At 36.9% G+C, this 15,987-nt stretch overlaps 1 protein-coding gene across 1 annotated transcript; it reads left to right on the top strand.

Annotated features, from left to right (window-relative positions):
- The first annotated feature begins 1,320 nt into the window (after positions 1 to 1,320).
- On the top strand, positions 1,321 to 15,635 carry NPFFR2 (neuropeptide FF receptor 2). The gene is made up of 3 exons (XM_023758662.1): positions 1,321 to 1,648; positions 9,373 to 9,472; positions 14,808 to 15,635. The coding sequence occupies exons 1-3, from the start codon at positions 1,321 to 1,323 to the stop codon at positions 15,562 to 15,564; spliced, it is 1,185 nt and encodes a 394-aa protein (XP_023614430.1). The 3' UTR covers positions 15,565 to 15,635.
- Positions 15,636 to 15,987: the final 352 nt, after the last annotated feature.

Raw genomic sequence — 15,987 nt, 5'->3', positions numbered from 1 at the left:
AAACTACTCCAAAAGAGAGAATATGGGGGCTCAGTTGTATAATTCTATCAAATTCATTTTCATTAATGAACATAGAACCTTCTGTGCAATTTTCAAAGTATTCAGAACAGAGTTAACAAGCAGCCCTGAGATTGCTGTCTCTAGAAAGGCCATCTTGCAAGGTTGGCCTACTTGGTTGGAGACTGGAAACTAAATCATAAACAGTCCCCTAAACGGATATAAAGTTTCTTTAAATGATAAGTGGCTCACTGTGCCTCATCTGTTTGTACAAACAACAAACATCATGGTGCACACCTTCTTGCCATCTGGGAGTCTGGAATTTTGACACATGCTAGGAAGAAGGTGCTCAACTGACGGCTTTCTAAAAACCTTGGGCATTACGTCTGCAACCAGCTTCTCTGGTAGATAAGACTTCACATCAGTTACCAAACTGACGACTGGAGGAATTCAGCGTGTCCTGTGTGACTCCACTGAGAAAGGACTCTTGGAAGCTTGTGCCTGATTTCCTGCAGATTTTATCCCATGTGCCATTTTATATACTGATTTTACTCTGTAACCTTTTATTATCATAGTACTTAACTTTGAGTGTACTATATGCTAAATCTTCTAGTAAATCATCAAACCTGGGGGTGTTGGGGACCTCTGACACATGGGATGGATTGAATTGTCTATGTTGAGGTATATAGATTCTAAATAAAAATATTTATTGAATACATACTATGTGAATAGAATTATGTTTAATGAAAAGATAAGTAGCCTAGACCTATTTTAAGAAACTTAAAGTATGGTGGCTATGTTTGCACTCAGAAGTGTATAAAAAGAATGTTCAAATTAACAGAGTAAACCCAAAATAAAGAAAATACTAGAAGGCTATTTCAGTGGGAGTTTTGAAAATGTACACACTTTATCTTGTTCAAATTATCAGGAAAGCTAGAGACATATAAGTTAGTTGTAAAAGAATGAGTAGGTTTGGGCAGGCTATGGTATTTGGAGGCAGGAGTAAGGAGAATTTTAGAAGGTTTCCCTTCCAAAGTTTCACTCGAAACTGTTAAATGTATGGAAGGTATGATAAAGAAGTGAAATATAGAGTGTATTAAGGAAATAAAAATGGAATAATGTGTTACTTATGGCACAAAGCGGACTTTTAAAATGGTCTTGGTTAAAATCTTAATACTTTGAATGCCTTATTTATAGCTCAATTTCATGCAAAACTTATGGATTATTATAGAAAGCCTCCAAATTTTTATATCATTTAAAAGTGTCTCTCTTAAACTCTAATTATGTTTTTTCTTTTCTGTCTCTCCTTTGTTCAGGTCCATCATGAGTGAGAAGTGGGAGTCAAACTTTTCAGAAAACTGGCATTATATTTTGAGTGTCAACGACACAAAGCCTAATCTGTACTCAGACATCAATATCACCTACGTGAACTACTTTCTTCATCATGCTCAAGTGGCAGCGGTCTTCTTTATTTCCTACTTTCTGATCTTCTTCCTGTGCATGGTGGGAAATACAGTGGTCTGCTTCATTGTAATGAGGAACAAACATATGCACACAGTCACTAATTTCTTCATCTTGAACCTGGCCATAAGCGATTTGCTAGTTGGCATATTCTGTATGCCTATCACGCTTCTGGACAACATTATAGCAGGTATGTTGACTTGTGTGCAGTGCACTGATGATATGAGAAAATGTCCCATCTCCCTGCAGCCATGGCTCGGTAATCCATTCATTCACATTTATATAACTTACAAGGTGATCCCCCCAGTAAGTCTAGTACCCACTCTACATCATGCATAGTGATTACTATGTTACTGGCTATATTCCCTATGCTGTACTATTTTGTAACTGCCAATTTGTACATCTTAATCCCTTCACCTTACAGTGTTCACTGAAGGTCACCAGAGAGTGAGATCTAGCACATCTTACCGAAGACTTTGAATTTGCTTAATACAATTCAGAGCACACATAATATGGTAGAAATATTATTGAGAATATTATGAACTTTAAAGTTCAAGGGACTGGTCAGGCTGGTTTTAATTAATGCATCCTCTTTAACCTAATATAAATATATAGTTAAATCCTCTGTGGTTAGCTAGGGAGATTTCCAACAATTTTTGATGTAAGATGGAGCAGCAGTCCCAATGATTTCTCAAAATGTAGACGTTTTATAAGTGGTAATTTACATGTGCAAAATAAGTAAGTAATAGGTACTACCCTATATTATTTCTGGGCCTGCTTTACTACCTTTTTTTACTACATTATATATTCTGGAAGTATAAGAACAGTATATCTCCAGCTCCCAGTAGAGTTTTGATACATAGTACCTGCTTAACAAATATTTGTTACTAATTAATGAATTGTACTCAAGATATTCATATTCCTAATATATAAAAAAACTGAAATAATAGCAACATATCAAAAAAATTGAGAGCAGCATGAGCCATATTCTAGTTCTTATCTTTTCATAACATTCAATATCAATTTACTGAAGAATAAGAGGTTTCTCTATAGAATTCACCTATTTTCTTCCTTTCTCTGGAGTGGGAGATCAGAACACCTCTTCTTCATAGATTCTGTGTCTTTGTGATGTTTATCATTAATTAATGCTATTTATCAAGGATGTTCAACTTCAAAGTACTGTGCTAGACAAAAAATATGGATAAAAGTGAGCATTATTGTTCTCAAGAAGCCTAGTCACAAATAACAAATGCTCTCAATATTCCCTCTGTAAATATTTATAATTAAATTTTCCATATACATTACCTTTCCTTACCTCTGATTTGCATTCCTAGGAGGCAGCCACATTCAGAAATTTTGACTTTATTTTTGGTAATGACTATTATATTTCTAACTAACATGTTTTCATTATAATGTGTTGTCTCCAGACTGTACAGATGTAATTTACTTTCATAATCCTCTTCTACCAGAAGAGATAGTTGTCCTTACCAGACTCCCCTGAAATGACAGCATTAGAGCAAAAGAACATAAATCCATAGAAACTGCATGTCAGATGCTGTTGAGTGTGAAGCAGGGAGCAATAAGAGTGGCTGAAATTCTGTATAAATACAATCACACATACGAGTATATATACAAAACCACAAAGTGTACATTCACACTAATATATGTTCACACTCTTTCCTACTCTTACTCTCTCAATATAATTATACGAAATCGCACTAGACCCAGACCCACCGCGCGGCAAGACCCATCAGTGCACCTCCTGGTGACCAGTCATTTGGTCGTTATGGTGTTATGGCCACTGGCCTTTTATAATATAGATCATAGTTTTTGAATGAATCACTATTCATATTATACATTCCTGTTATTATATATATCTTACCCCTGATGAGCCAAGAGGAGTGCTATGATAGCAATTTTTCTCTTATAAGATGATTTTTATTTTCCTGGGTTTAACAAGGGCATCATATTTTGATTTGTTTAATTTGGGGTGTGTACCTGGTAGTAATGTATCTTCAAATACACATCCAGGATTGTTGATTTCTTGTCAGTACTTTCAAACATGGTACATAACCTGTAAATTGCATCTTTTTTTTCCTTTTTCTTCCTGGAAATACCCTCCAAATACCCTTCGATGTTTTGTTCCTGTTAAAGCACAGTGCCCTCCAGGCAGGGAGCTCAGCTCCTGCTCCGAAATGTCCCTTCACTGACACCCTAACAATCTCTTTACCTCTCCCGATCCTCTGATGTCTAGATGCCATTTCTTTGTTCTCCTTTTATTTCTGTTATCTTCCAGAGAGAGGGTGAATTGACATTAAAATGTTTAAAATCTTGTAGATCTGCATATATCTTTATTCTGCCCTCATACGTGACAAGTTATGCTATATAAAGTATTCTATGTTGGATATTTTTCCCCCTCAAAATATTTAAAGAGACTGCTCTATTTTTATTCCCAAACCTGATATTACTGCTGAAAAATCCAATGCTGGTTGACTCTTGATTCTTATGCTCATGATTTGTATGTTGTTCTTCCTGAAAGTTCTAGGGGCTTCTTTTTACTTCAGTGTTCTGAATTTCAGGCAGTTATGCCTTGGAGTGTCTTTTACTTTATTTTTCATTTATTGTGGTGGACACAAATTATGTCATTTTAAGCCAAAAAAATTCTCTTATATCCTGGAGAATTTTCTTGTAGAAATCTTTATTGTTTTACTTTCTTCAACTCCAATTAATCAGATATTTGAGATCTTTTTTCTTCCATTTTCTGCTCCTTATTGTTCTACTTTTCAAAGATATTTTAACTTTCTCTTCCAGACTTTGAGTTCTTCATTTCTGTTATCATATTTTAAAATCTTTGATCTACTTCTATATTCTGTGTTTCTTACACCCTCATGTATATGTTTCATGGATAAAATGCGTTATATCTTTAAGGTTATTAATAATAATTTGTGTTTGTTTATTTTTTCTTCATCTGTCTGCCTTAGGTTTTTTCCTAAGTCTCCCTTTTCCTGTTTGTTTTAGACTCTTTTTATACTTGATGTTTCCCTAATGTCAACTGCCACTTAGCTGCTTGTGTTTCAGAACAAGGCACTATAGTGCTGCCTTGAACTTCTGCATGTATGAGGATTCAGGTTGGACTACCCTCAGCTTCATTAGTCTGGGCCATTCATTGGGAAACCCACAACTGTAAAATCTTCATGTCACTGTTCTTGGAAAGATCATTTTCCCAGAAGGAAATGATCTGATCTACTGCCATAGTATACAAGGCTGACTGACCATTGCATTCCACACTGAATGGGCCAACAGTATTGCATTCAAAGTGTTTACTTTCATTTAATTTGCATCATTGGGACACCCATTCCACCTGCACCTAGTGATTCACAGTCTAGAACCACTGTGCTTCTACCTCCATAGTGAGTAACCACCATTCTTCTTCCCACCTGAGAAAAGGCCATTTATACATAATTCAGCCAATCATGTTGTTTGCCCAACTTTACTTTCAGTAGTATCTGCCATCTCAGTTTCTATGGATTATGTTCTTTTTGTCCTAGTGCAGGGGTGGGCAACCTTTTTGTGAGTGCGTGCCAAAACCAGCAAAATCTCTGACTCAAAATTCTTCTGCGTGCCAACCCTAATATTTTGAGAACATGTTACGCCTACTTGGTATCTCTTAAGGTGTACATATGTGAAGAACCTTGAAGAAATAATAAAATTCATTCGAGCGACAAAAACATAGTATATGATGATGAAAAATACATTTATTTTTTAATGTATACATGTACACTGATAGTCCGACAGAAAACTTTATGACTCCGTTTGATATTATCAGTGGGACTTTTGCTGCTGCATCGCTGATGACAGAGATTTTACATCAGGTTTATATTTTGTGACCTTCAGAGATATGCACGAGCTACTACTGTCATCCATCAGGCTATTCCTATTATGAGACTTAACAAAATTCATCACTGAGAACAAAGATTCACAAGCATATGTGGATGAAAACATGGAGAGTACCGCTGTTGCAAAGTTTTTTAAACAGAAAAAAATTTCTGGAATGGCATTCCAAGTCCTCAATAGTTCATTTTCGACACTTCTCTCTGGTACTCCTGTCTCTAATCACTTTTTTTCAGTGTTTTCCAAGTCAACTCTAAAGTCAATAAATTCCTGCTTCCAAATTGAGCTACTCTGAAATTCAATCAACTGCATTTCAAAGTCAGCCATGTCTATCCATAAAAACATTTGTAAGTTAATTCCTCCAGTTTCATGCTGTCTGGAAACCTCATGAATTTAGCTGTCTCTTCCAGTTCTCTGAATTTCGCAAATCTTGAGAAGAACTGCTCAGTAGTTGACTTGATGATGTTTAAAAACAGCTTTTGAAGGCTTTTGCAGTCTGTTCTGTCATCTTTTGGGAGGTCTTTGATGTGCCTCTTGAGGTTTGGGAAATATCTAAATCTCTCACCATCCACATCCCTCTTAAAGGCTTCCAGTTTCTTTTCAAAAGCCTTTATGTAACCAAACATAACATCAAGTGTCTTGCCAGCTCCTTGTAATTTGACATTTAAGCCATTCAAATGTTCACAAAAATTGTAAATGGAAGATTATAAGAGAGGGTTTCGCGTGCCAGCAAAAGTTACTGGCGTGCCATGTTTGGCATGTGTGCTAGGGGTTGCCCACCCCTGTCCTAGTGCTATCATTTCAGTGGAGTTGGGAAGAGAGATGAGATAAGTTGTTTGCTTACTCTTTAATTTTCAACCAATGGCTGTACACACTCTCTTTTGCATTTTTATTAAAAAATAATACTAAAACAAACAACCAAATTTTAGAACTGGGAAGACATGCTTTCTTTTGGTTTACTCAGTAGAGTCACTCAAGCTCTTATTGCAAATGGTCTGGATGAATGACAAGTGTTTTTTTAAGATATATGTGGATTATTTTAAGTCAATGGTAATATTTTTAATTAGGTAAGAATATCTTTTAAAATAAATTATAGGATATTTTTAAGAGATAAGTTTTCAAAAGTTGAGTAATATGTAGAATTCATCTTTTGGGAAACTAGAATATTTGCTAGTGGAAGAATAAATACATCCCTATAATAGCAGATGGGTGTTTAGAATATCAAACTGCTATAATAATTTTACTATTTTATTTTATAAACATCTGGTAACTGAGATTCACTTAAGAAGGAATTTAAATAGACTACTTTTGTCCATGCAGAGTGCTCTTAATTCTGAAAGGACATCTTAGTCAGCTCTGGCTGCTATAAAATACCATAGATGGGGCTCCACCAGCAGAAATTTATTTTCTCACCATTCTGGAGGGTTGAAATTCAAGATCAGGGTGCCAGCATTGTCAGGTTCTTGGTGACAGTACTTTTCCTGGTTTATAGTTAGCCACCCTCTTGCTGTGTGTTCACAGGGCCTTTCCTCACAGCATGCACATGCAGAGAGTTCTTTCTTTCTTCCTCTTATAAATCCCATCATGTGGGAAAACCCTCATGGCCTCATCAAAATCTAATAGAAACCCAAACCTGAAACATGTATGATCATATTAACCAATGTCACCCCAATGCCACCCCAATACATTTAATTAAAAAATGGAAAATAAATAAATAAAATGGAAAAATAAATCTAATTACTTGTAAAAGGCTGAATCTCCAAATACCATCACATTGGGGTTTAAGGCTTAAGTATATAATTGGGGATGGCATAAACATTTATCACATAACAAAGTACCTCTGTGGTAATATGTCTTATTACATTATATATAAATAAAAATTTATTTTTCCTGTAATTTATAGGGTACATTTGCAACTTAGAAAACGAATTTCTCCCTTTTTTATTCATTTAAAGGGCATTTTTATATAAAAGATGATTATCTGGACTCTGGAACCATACTGCTAGGGTTGAAATCCTTAATATAATGCTAACTAGCTGTGTGGCAAGGCATGTGATACATATGTGCTTATTATTTAGTCTATATCATCCTATCTAATAATAGACAAACATGGTAATTGACCGTACCTTCCTACGCCTCCCATTGGTTAATCAGCGTGATATGCAAATTAACCACCAACAAAGATGGTGGCTAATTTGCATACTGCAGGCAGGACGGGACAGCGTGAGCTGCCAGCACAAGCCACCATCCAGGCCCCCGTGTGCGACCCCAGAAGCCGCCTGCCTGCCGCCGGTGATCAGATCCGATCCTGGGCCGCAGGCCGGCCCCAGAAGCCCCAGAAGCCGCCTGATATGGTAGTAACTCTATGAGTAAGCACTCTGAAAGTCAGTGGCATAAATGCACCAATTAAAAGACAGATTATGAGGGTGAATCAAAAACAAAACCCACTTTAAATATAAAGACACATATAGATTAAAAGTAAATAAATTAAGCTGCAGCCTGTTTTGCTCAGTGAATAGAGCATTAGCCCATGGACTGAAGGGTCCCAGGTTTGATTCCAGTCAAGGGCATGTACCTCAGTTGCTGGCTTGATCCCCATTCCCTATCAGAACATGTGCAGGAGGCAACCAATCAATGTGTCTCTCCCTTTCCCTTCACTCTCTCTAAAATTCAATGGAAAAATATCCTTGGGTGAAGATGAACAAAAACAAAGTAAATGGATTAAGTAACATTAAAGAGATTATAAGAAAAATATATTCCAAATTTTGTTAGTTGTATAATGGTTATGTTTAAATTATTAACACCTAAGAAATTGGGTGAAGGGTATATAATATGCTGTAGTATTTTATAGTTTTTTACATGTATGAGATTATTTCAAATTAAAATATTAAAAAATTAAAAATTAATAAAATATTAATTGACATGTATCTGCATTACATGAAAAATCTAATTGCTTCTAGCATAATTTATTAAATTGTGCAAAAATTTACAAGGGTTCAATTAAAAAATATCTTAATTCTAAATGATATAATAGAAAGTATATAATAGTATAATAGTGCAGTTATAAGCACTTATCTGAAAATAAAAATTTAAAGAAGTGAATTTAAAGAAGGGATTAGCCAAAGAAAATATATGCACAACCCATGGACACAGACAACAGTAAGGTGATGGCCAGAGAGAAGTGGGGGGCAAGAGCTGGGTAGAGGGGGCAAAAGGGGGGAAATAGGGACATCCTATATAATAATAATAAAAGGGGACATCCTATATAATAATAATAAAAGGCTAATATGCACATTGAGTGAATGGCAGAATGACTGGTTTCTATGTGCGCACTGGCCACCAGGGGGCAGATGCTCAATGCAGGAGCTGCCCCCTGGTGGTCAGTGCACTTCCAGATGGGGAGTGCCACTCAGCCAGAAGCTGGCTCATGGCTGGCCAGCGCAGTGGTGGTGGCAGGAGCCTCTCCCACCTCTGTGGCAGCACTAAGAATGTCTAACTATCGGTTTAGACCCGATCCCTTGGGGCCCTAAGCCTTTAGTCGGACATCCCCTGAGAGCTCCTTGGCTGCCAGAAGGATGTCTGACTGCAAGCTTAGGCCTGATCCCCCAGGGAGTGGGCCTAAGTCGACAGGTGGACATCCCCCAAGGGGTCCTGGACTGTGAATGGGCACAGGCCGGGCTGAGGGACTCCCCAGAGTGCACAAATTTTTGTGCACTGGGCCTCTAGTGAGAATAATAAAGCTTTCAAAAGCCTATTGTGGGGATTTGATATGTTACTAGAAAGCACTGTTACTGTGCCTAGAATGTTTTGATATTGTTAGTATGCTGAAAAAAAAAAACAACCCACAAAAAAACACAGAGCTCTGAAGATACTAATGAAAATAATGGGAAACATTGATTGTTCCATGGATACCATTTAGAAAAGTTACATCAGTCTTGATTTAATGCCTTTCTGTTTATATTTTCAGTGAAATTGTAAAAAGTGATGTTTTTTCAAAGACTAAAGTGTTCCTTTTCCTTTCAGGATGGCCATTTGGAAGCACAATGTGCAAAATCAGTGGTTTGGTTCAGGGAATATCTGTTGCAGCTTCAGTCTTTACACTGGTTGCAATAGCAGTGGATAGGTAAGTCAACACCACAACCTGAATCCAGAAAAATGGGCATGTCTGCAACTAATTCACCTAGCTGGAGAACTGTATAATCTATTAAATTGGGTTATGTATATATGTGAGACAGACATAGAATATGTATATAAAGAGAACACACACATACACACACACATAGAGATCAAAAAACATAAAATGTAGTATAATTATTGACATAAAAAACTTGATAGATTCTATTTTTAATATTAATCTATTGTTTCCATCATTATTTACAATGTTTTAATCTATTTCTAGAACTTATCATGTAGATCTAGTTTATTTGGTTTACAGGTAGAGAAAATAAATGCAAACATATACTAACCACATTATACCAAAGATATATTTTTACATTAAGTTTCCAAATATACTATGTCCTGTTACTATCAGACTAGATTATTATTATTATTATTATTATTATTATTGCATATTCTTTTTTCTGGATGAGTCTGGCTAAAGATTTATTAATTGTATTTATCTTAATTTTTTTAATTTAATAAATCAGCTCTTGGTTTTATTGATCTATTCCCCCCCCCCCCCCCACATGAGGATATTCTTTTCATTGCTTTTCAGAGAGAGTGGAAGGGAGGGTGGAGAGAGAAAGAGAGAGGGGGGGGGAGAGAGAGAGAGAGAGAGAGAGAGACAGAGAGAGAGAGCGAGAGAGAGAGAGAGAGAGAGAGAGGGAAGCATTGATGTCAGAGGGACACATCAGCTGGTTGCCTCTTACACATGCTTGACCATGTGTGGGAGCGAACCCACAACCCAGGTATGTGCCTTTGACCGGGAATTGAGCTCATGAACCTTTGGTGTGCAGGCCGGTGCTCTAACCACTAAGCAACATCAACAAGGGCTTATTGCTCTTTTATATTATTTTCTTTTAGGCTCTGTTTTGATTATTTCTGCTCTGATATTTATTTTATTTCTTCTACTCACTTTGAGCTTTGTTTGTTCCTTTCCTACTTTCTTTAGGTGTACAGATAAAGTATTTATTGAAGCTTTTTTTTGTTTCTTTAGGTAGGCCTATATTGCTATGAATTTCCCTATTAGAACTGCGTTTGCAGTGTACTATAGATTGAGTCATGTGTTTTCATTTTATTTGTCTCAAGGTATCTTTTGATTTTTTTTCCTTGATCCTGTTGTTCATTGTTCAGTAGCATGTTATTTAGTCTCCATGTGTTTGTGTGTTTTTCAGGTTTTCTTGTAAACCTATCTAATAAAAGAGTAATATGCAAATTGGCCATCGCTCCAATACACAAGATAGCTGCCCCCATGTGGACACAAAATGGCCACCACAAGATGGCCGGCAGGGGAGGGAAGTTGGGGGGACCCAGGCCTGCAGGGGAGGGCAGTTAGGGGCAATCAGGCCGGCAGAGGAACATTTAGGCGTCGATCAGGCTGGCAGGGGAGTGGTTAGGGGGTGATCAGGCTGGCAGACAGAAGCAATTAGGGGCAATCAGGCATGCAGGCTAGTGGTTGGGAGCCAGCAGTCCTGGATTGGAGAGGATGCAGGCTGGGCTGAGGGACACACACACCCTCATTTACAAATTGCATGCACCAGGCCTCTAGTCGATATATATAGTTTCACACCATTGTGATTGAAGAAGATGCTTGATATGATTTCAATCTTTTTAAACTTGTTGAGACTTGTTTTGTAACCTAACATGTTGTCTATCCTGGAAAATGTTTCATGTGTGCTTGAAAAAATGTATATTCTGCTTCTTTGGGGTAAAATGGTCTAAAAATATCAATTAAATCCATGAAACCTAATGTGTCATTTAAGGCCACTCTTCCCTTATTGGCTGTCTGAATGATCTATCAATTGATGTCAATGGGGTGTCAAAGTCTTCTACTATTACTGTCAATCTCTCCCTTTTTGTCTATCAATATTTGTTTTATATGCTTAAGTGCTCCTGCATTGTGTGCATTGATATTTACATGGGTTATATCCTCTTATTGGATTGATCCCTTTCTCATTGTGACGTATCCTTCTCTGTCTCTTGTTATTGTCCTTACTTTAAAGTTTATTTTGTCTGATATAAGTATTGCTACACCAGCTTTTATTCATTTCCATTTGTATAAAATATCTTTTCAATTCTTTTACTTTCAGTCTGTATGTGTCTTTCAATCTAGCAGATCTCTCATAGGTGGCATATGTCTGAGTCTTGTTTTCTTATCCACTCGGGCACCCTATGTTTTTTATTAGAACATTTAATCCATTTACATTTAAAGTAAGTATAGGTATCTAGTAATTGCTATTTTATTTTTCATATTTTTTAAAAATATTTTTTATTGATTTTTTTTACAGAGAGGGAGAGGGATAGAGAGTTAGAAACATCCATCAGCTGCCTCTTCACACCCCCTCTGGGGATGTGCCCTCAACCAAGGTACATGCCTTTGACCGGAATCAAACCTGGGACTCTTCAGTCCATAAGCTGATGCTCTAGCCACTGAGCCAAACCGGTTAGGGCTAGTTTTCATATTTTTAATCTTCCTTCTTCTTAAAGCAGGGCCTTTAAAATTTCTTGTAACACTGGTTTGGCTGTGCTGAACTCCTGTAGCTTTTTCTTGTCTTCAAAGCTTTTTATCTCTCCTTTGATTCTAAATGTTAGCCTTGCTGGGAAGAGAAGTCTTGTTTGTAGGTCCTTGCTTTTTATCATTTTGAATATTTCATGCCAATCCCTTCTGGCCTGCAAAGTGTCTGTTAAGAAATCAGCTCACAGTCTTAAGAGAGCTCCCTTGTAGTTAAATAACTGCTTTTATCTTGCTGCTTTTAAGAATCTCTCTTTGTCTTTAACCTTTGACATTTTAATTATGATGTGTCTTGCTGTGGGCCTCTTTGGATTCATTTTGTTTGAAACTCTCTGCGCTTTCTGGACTTGTGTAGGATAGGAAAGTTTTCAGTCATTATTTCTTCAAATAAGTTTTCAATCCCTTGCTCTCTCTTCTTCCTATACCCCTATGATGTGAATATTGTTATGCTTGATGTTGTTCCTGAAGTTTCTTAAATTATCTCACTTATTTGATTCGTTTTTTTCTGCTGTTTTTATTAGGTTTCTCCCACTACCTTGTCTACCAAATTGTTGATTATGTTTTCTATTTCATCTAATCTACTGTTGATTTCCTCTAATATATTCATTATTTCAGCTATGGTATTCTTCATTTCTGACTGGCTCTTTTTTATGTTTTCTATCTCCATTTTTATGCTTCCTATCTCTTTGTTAATGTTCTCACTGAGTTCATCTAAGTTTATTGAGCATCCTTATGACCAGTGTTTTGAACTGCAGGTATTCTTTATGACATTGAATCAAAAGAATAGGGTAAACCGATGGAGCAAAGAAGATTGCCCTCCATGTAGTGGCTGGCCCTTATTTAATCAGTTGAAGATATGAATAGAACAAAAAGACTGACCTTCCTACAAGTAAGAGAATTTCCTACAAGTAAACTTCTGCCTTATTTTTGACCTGGGACATTAGTCTTTTCCTGCCTTCAGACTGAAAATGAAATGTCAATTCTTCTGGGGTCTTGAGCCTGCTGTCTTTCAGACTGGCACTTACATCAGTGGCTCATCTGCTTCCCGGCCTTTAGACTTGATCTGGAACTACACCATTGGCTCTCCTGGATCTCCATTTTGCCAACTACAGATCTCGGGACTTTTCAATTACATGATTACATGAGTCAATTTCTTATAAGAAACATCTTTCAATATATCTATACATCCTGTTGGTTCTGTTTCCCTGGAGAACCCTGACTAATGCACTGGCCAAGTTCAAATTCTAGCATGATGAGAAAAAGTACACAGTATTTTCATTGACTATTTCCTGGCAGGGAGCATTTTTTTATTATTATTCATCTTTGCCTTTCTGATGCATATATTTGTTGAATGAACAAATAAATAAAATATTTATTTTATTTATTAAACCAACTGTCTCATAGTTGGTTTACAAAAAGAGCAAAATATCTAGAATTGTGCCTATAAAGTTACCGGTAATTTAATGGTGAGTAAATGGGAGGGTTCACTGATCAGAAGACTAGAAGAAAGCTTGGAAGTTAAGACAGAAGACTTTATGCATGTGATGAAGTAGTTCTAAAGGACAACAGAGCAGTCAAAGCTCAAGCTGACTACTCATTACTTGAAGTTATGGCAGATAAATTAATTTGAGTTGCTGCTGAACCATGAAAAAGCTCTAAAGTTTTCTTAAGTGTAGATCTGGAAAGTAATAATTTTTCATAACATTTAAGTTGTATAGAGTCAACACAAAAATAAAAGAAGATTAAATAGGTGATAGTAACTTGAAAACTATAAAATGTTATACAATTGCATAATGGTATGATTATTTTATAATTAACATAATGAGTATCACTAATAGTAACATGAAGAATCACAAGAACAAAATAACGGTAAAATGAATCAGACTCAGTCTACATACTGATGCTGAATTTCTATGTTCACCAGAGGACATAGACCTTTGGAAAGGTGCGTAATCAGAATTTATAATAGAAACTCGACTCTCGTAGCTGTGAAGCAAACCACCAAAACACATAGTGGCTTAAAACAATAATTCTTTAGTATTACCCATGATTCTGCGGCTTGGTTGATTGCCCCTTGTGGTTCTGCTCAGTGTGCTGTAGCTGAAATCAGTCCTGCTGCAGCGTTATCCTGGGAACTAAACTGGGGCTGGATCGTTCTGGGTGACCAGCCTCTCATGGCCCAGGGTCTCTCTCCACACAGTCTCTCATCTAATTCAAGCTTCTTTATAACCTAGTAGCTGGCTTTCAAGAGGAAGCATTCCAAAAGGACAAGCCCCAATACACAAGTGCTTGCCCATGTCCCATTGGCCAAGGAAAGTTACATGGCCAAGCACACAGTTAACATGGGAGAGGGCCACAGAAGGGCATGAAGAAGAAGAGTTTAAGAATATGGGCTTTGGAGGTAAACTACTTGTGTAACAATTGTGTGTAATTATGGACAATATCTTTACCTTTCCTAGGCCTGTTTTCCCGTTTTAAATGATGACGCTTAACAGAGATAATTCATGCAAATCAATGGAAAAGAATGGAAGAGAGTATTACATATTCATATTCAATACATAATAGTTACCACTATTACTTTTACTAATAATAGTGTCTTATATACTCCACTTATTTATATTTTCAATTGAAATGTATCTCATATCAATTAGAGAAAATGCATGCCTTTCTGCTACTAATGGTAACTTTCTATGTTTTTGAGAAGAATGTGGGGTTGCTTAAATAAATTTAATTCACAAGTTAGAAGTTATAAGGCACTGCCTCAACTGATATTTGCTTTTAATTACAGGTTCCGGAGTGTTGTCTACCCTTTTAAACCAAAGCTCTCTATCAAGACAGCAGTCGTCATTATTGCGATCATCTGGGTCCTGGCCATTGCCATTATTTCCCCATCTGCAATAATGTTACATGTACAAGAAGAAAAATATTACCGAGTGAAACTCAACTCTGAGAATAAAACCATGCCTGTCTACTGGTGCCGGGAAGACTGGCCAAATAAGGAAATGAGGAAGATCTACACCACTGTGCTGTTTGCTAATATCTACCTGGCTCCCCTGTCCCTCATTGTCATCATGTATGGAAGGATTGGAATTTCACTCTTCAAGGTGACAGTGCCTCACACAGGCAAGCAGAACAAGAAGCAGTGGCACGTGGTGTCCAAGAAGAAGCAGAAGGTCATTAAGATGCTCCTGATTGTGGCCCTACTTTTTATTATCTCCTGGCTGCCCTTGTGGACTCTGATGATGCTCTCAGACTACGCTGAGCTGTCTCCAAATGAACTACAGGTCATCAACATCTACATCTACCCTTTTGCACATTGGCTGGCCTTTTGCAATAGCAGCATCAACCCCATCATTTATGGTTTCTTCAATGAGAATTTTCGCCGTGGCTTTGAAGAGGCTTTTCACCTCCAGTTCTGCCAAAAAAGAGCACAGTCCAAGGAAGCCTATGCCCTAAGAGCTAAAAACAATGTGGTCATAAATACATCTCATCCGTTAGCCCACGAACCTACAATTCAAGACACACACGAGGAAAATTTTCTTTAGAAACAGTGTGAAAAACCCCAAACAGAAACTGATGGAAGAATTAGGAGGAACTACCAATAGCAATGAGATTTTAAAAAGAGCTGGAGTGATGATTTCAACTCTACTGTGTTATATATTGAAATGCTGTTGCTACCTATAGTTTTGTACTTCAATTGTTTCTAAGAATATGCCAGAGAAAACATGCAGAGAAAGCCCTCTCTGAAAAAAAAAAGTAAAAAAAAATGGTTTTATGTTCATAACCAGTCTTACAGCATGTAAAATATGTAAAATGACGAATATATTTGCCTGGATAAAATCTATTTTCTAGAAACATATTGCAAAGCTTGACCTTTTCAACTTAACTATTTATGTATGAGACAAGCATGTGTATTATGTCTATTGATACACGCACACATGAATGCATATGTGTGCATGCATGCACAC

This window comes from Myotis lucifugus, unplaced genomic scaffold (genome assembly GCF_000147115.1).
Source record: "Myotis lucifugus unplaced genomic scaffold, Myoluc2.0 scaffold_136, whole genome shotgun sequence".
Taxonomy (NCBI): domain Eukaryota; kingdom Metazoa; phylum Chordata; class Mammalia; order Chiroptera; family Vespertilionidae; genus Myotis; species Myotis lucifugus.
The sequence above is the reverse complement of the archived record's forward strand: the minus strand, read 5'-3'. Positions and strand labels throughout refer to the sequence as shown.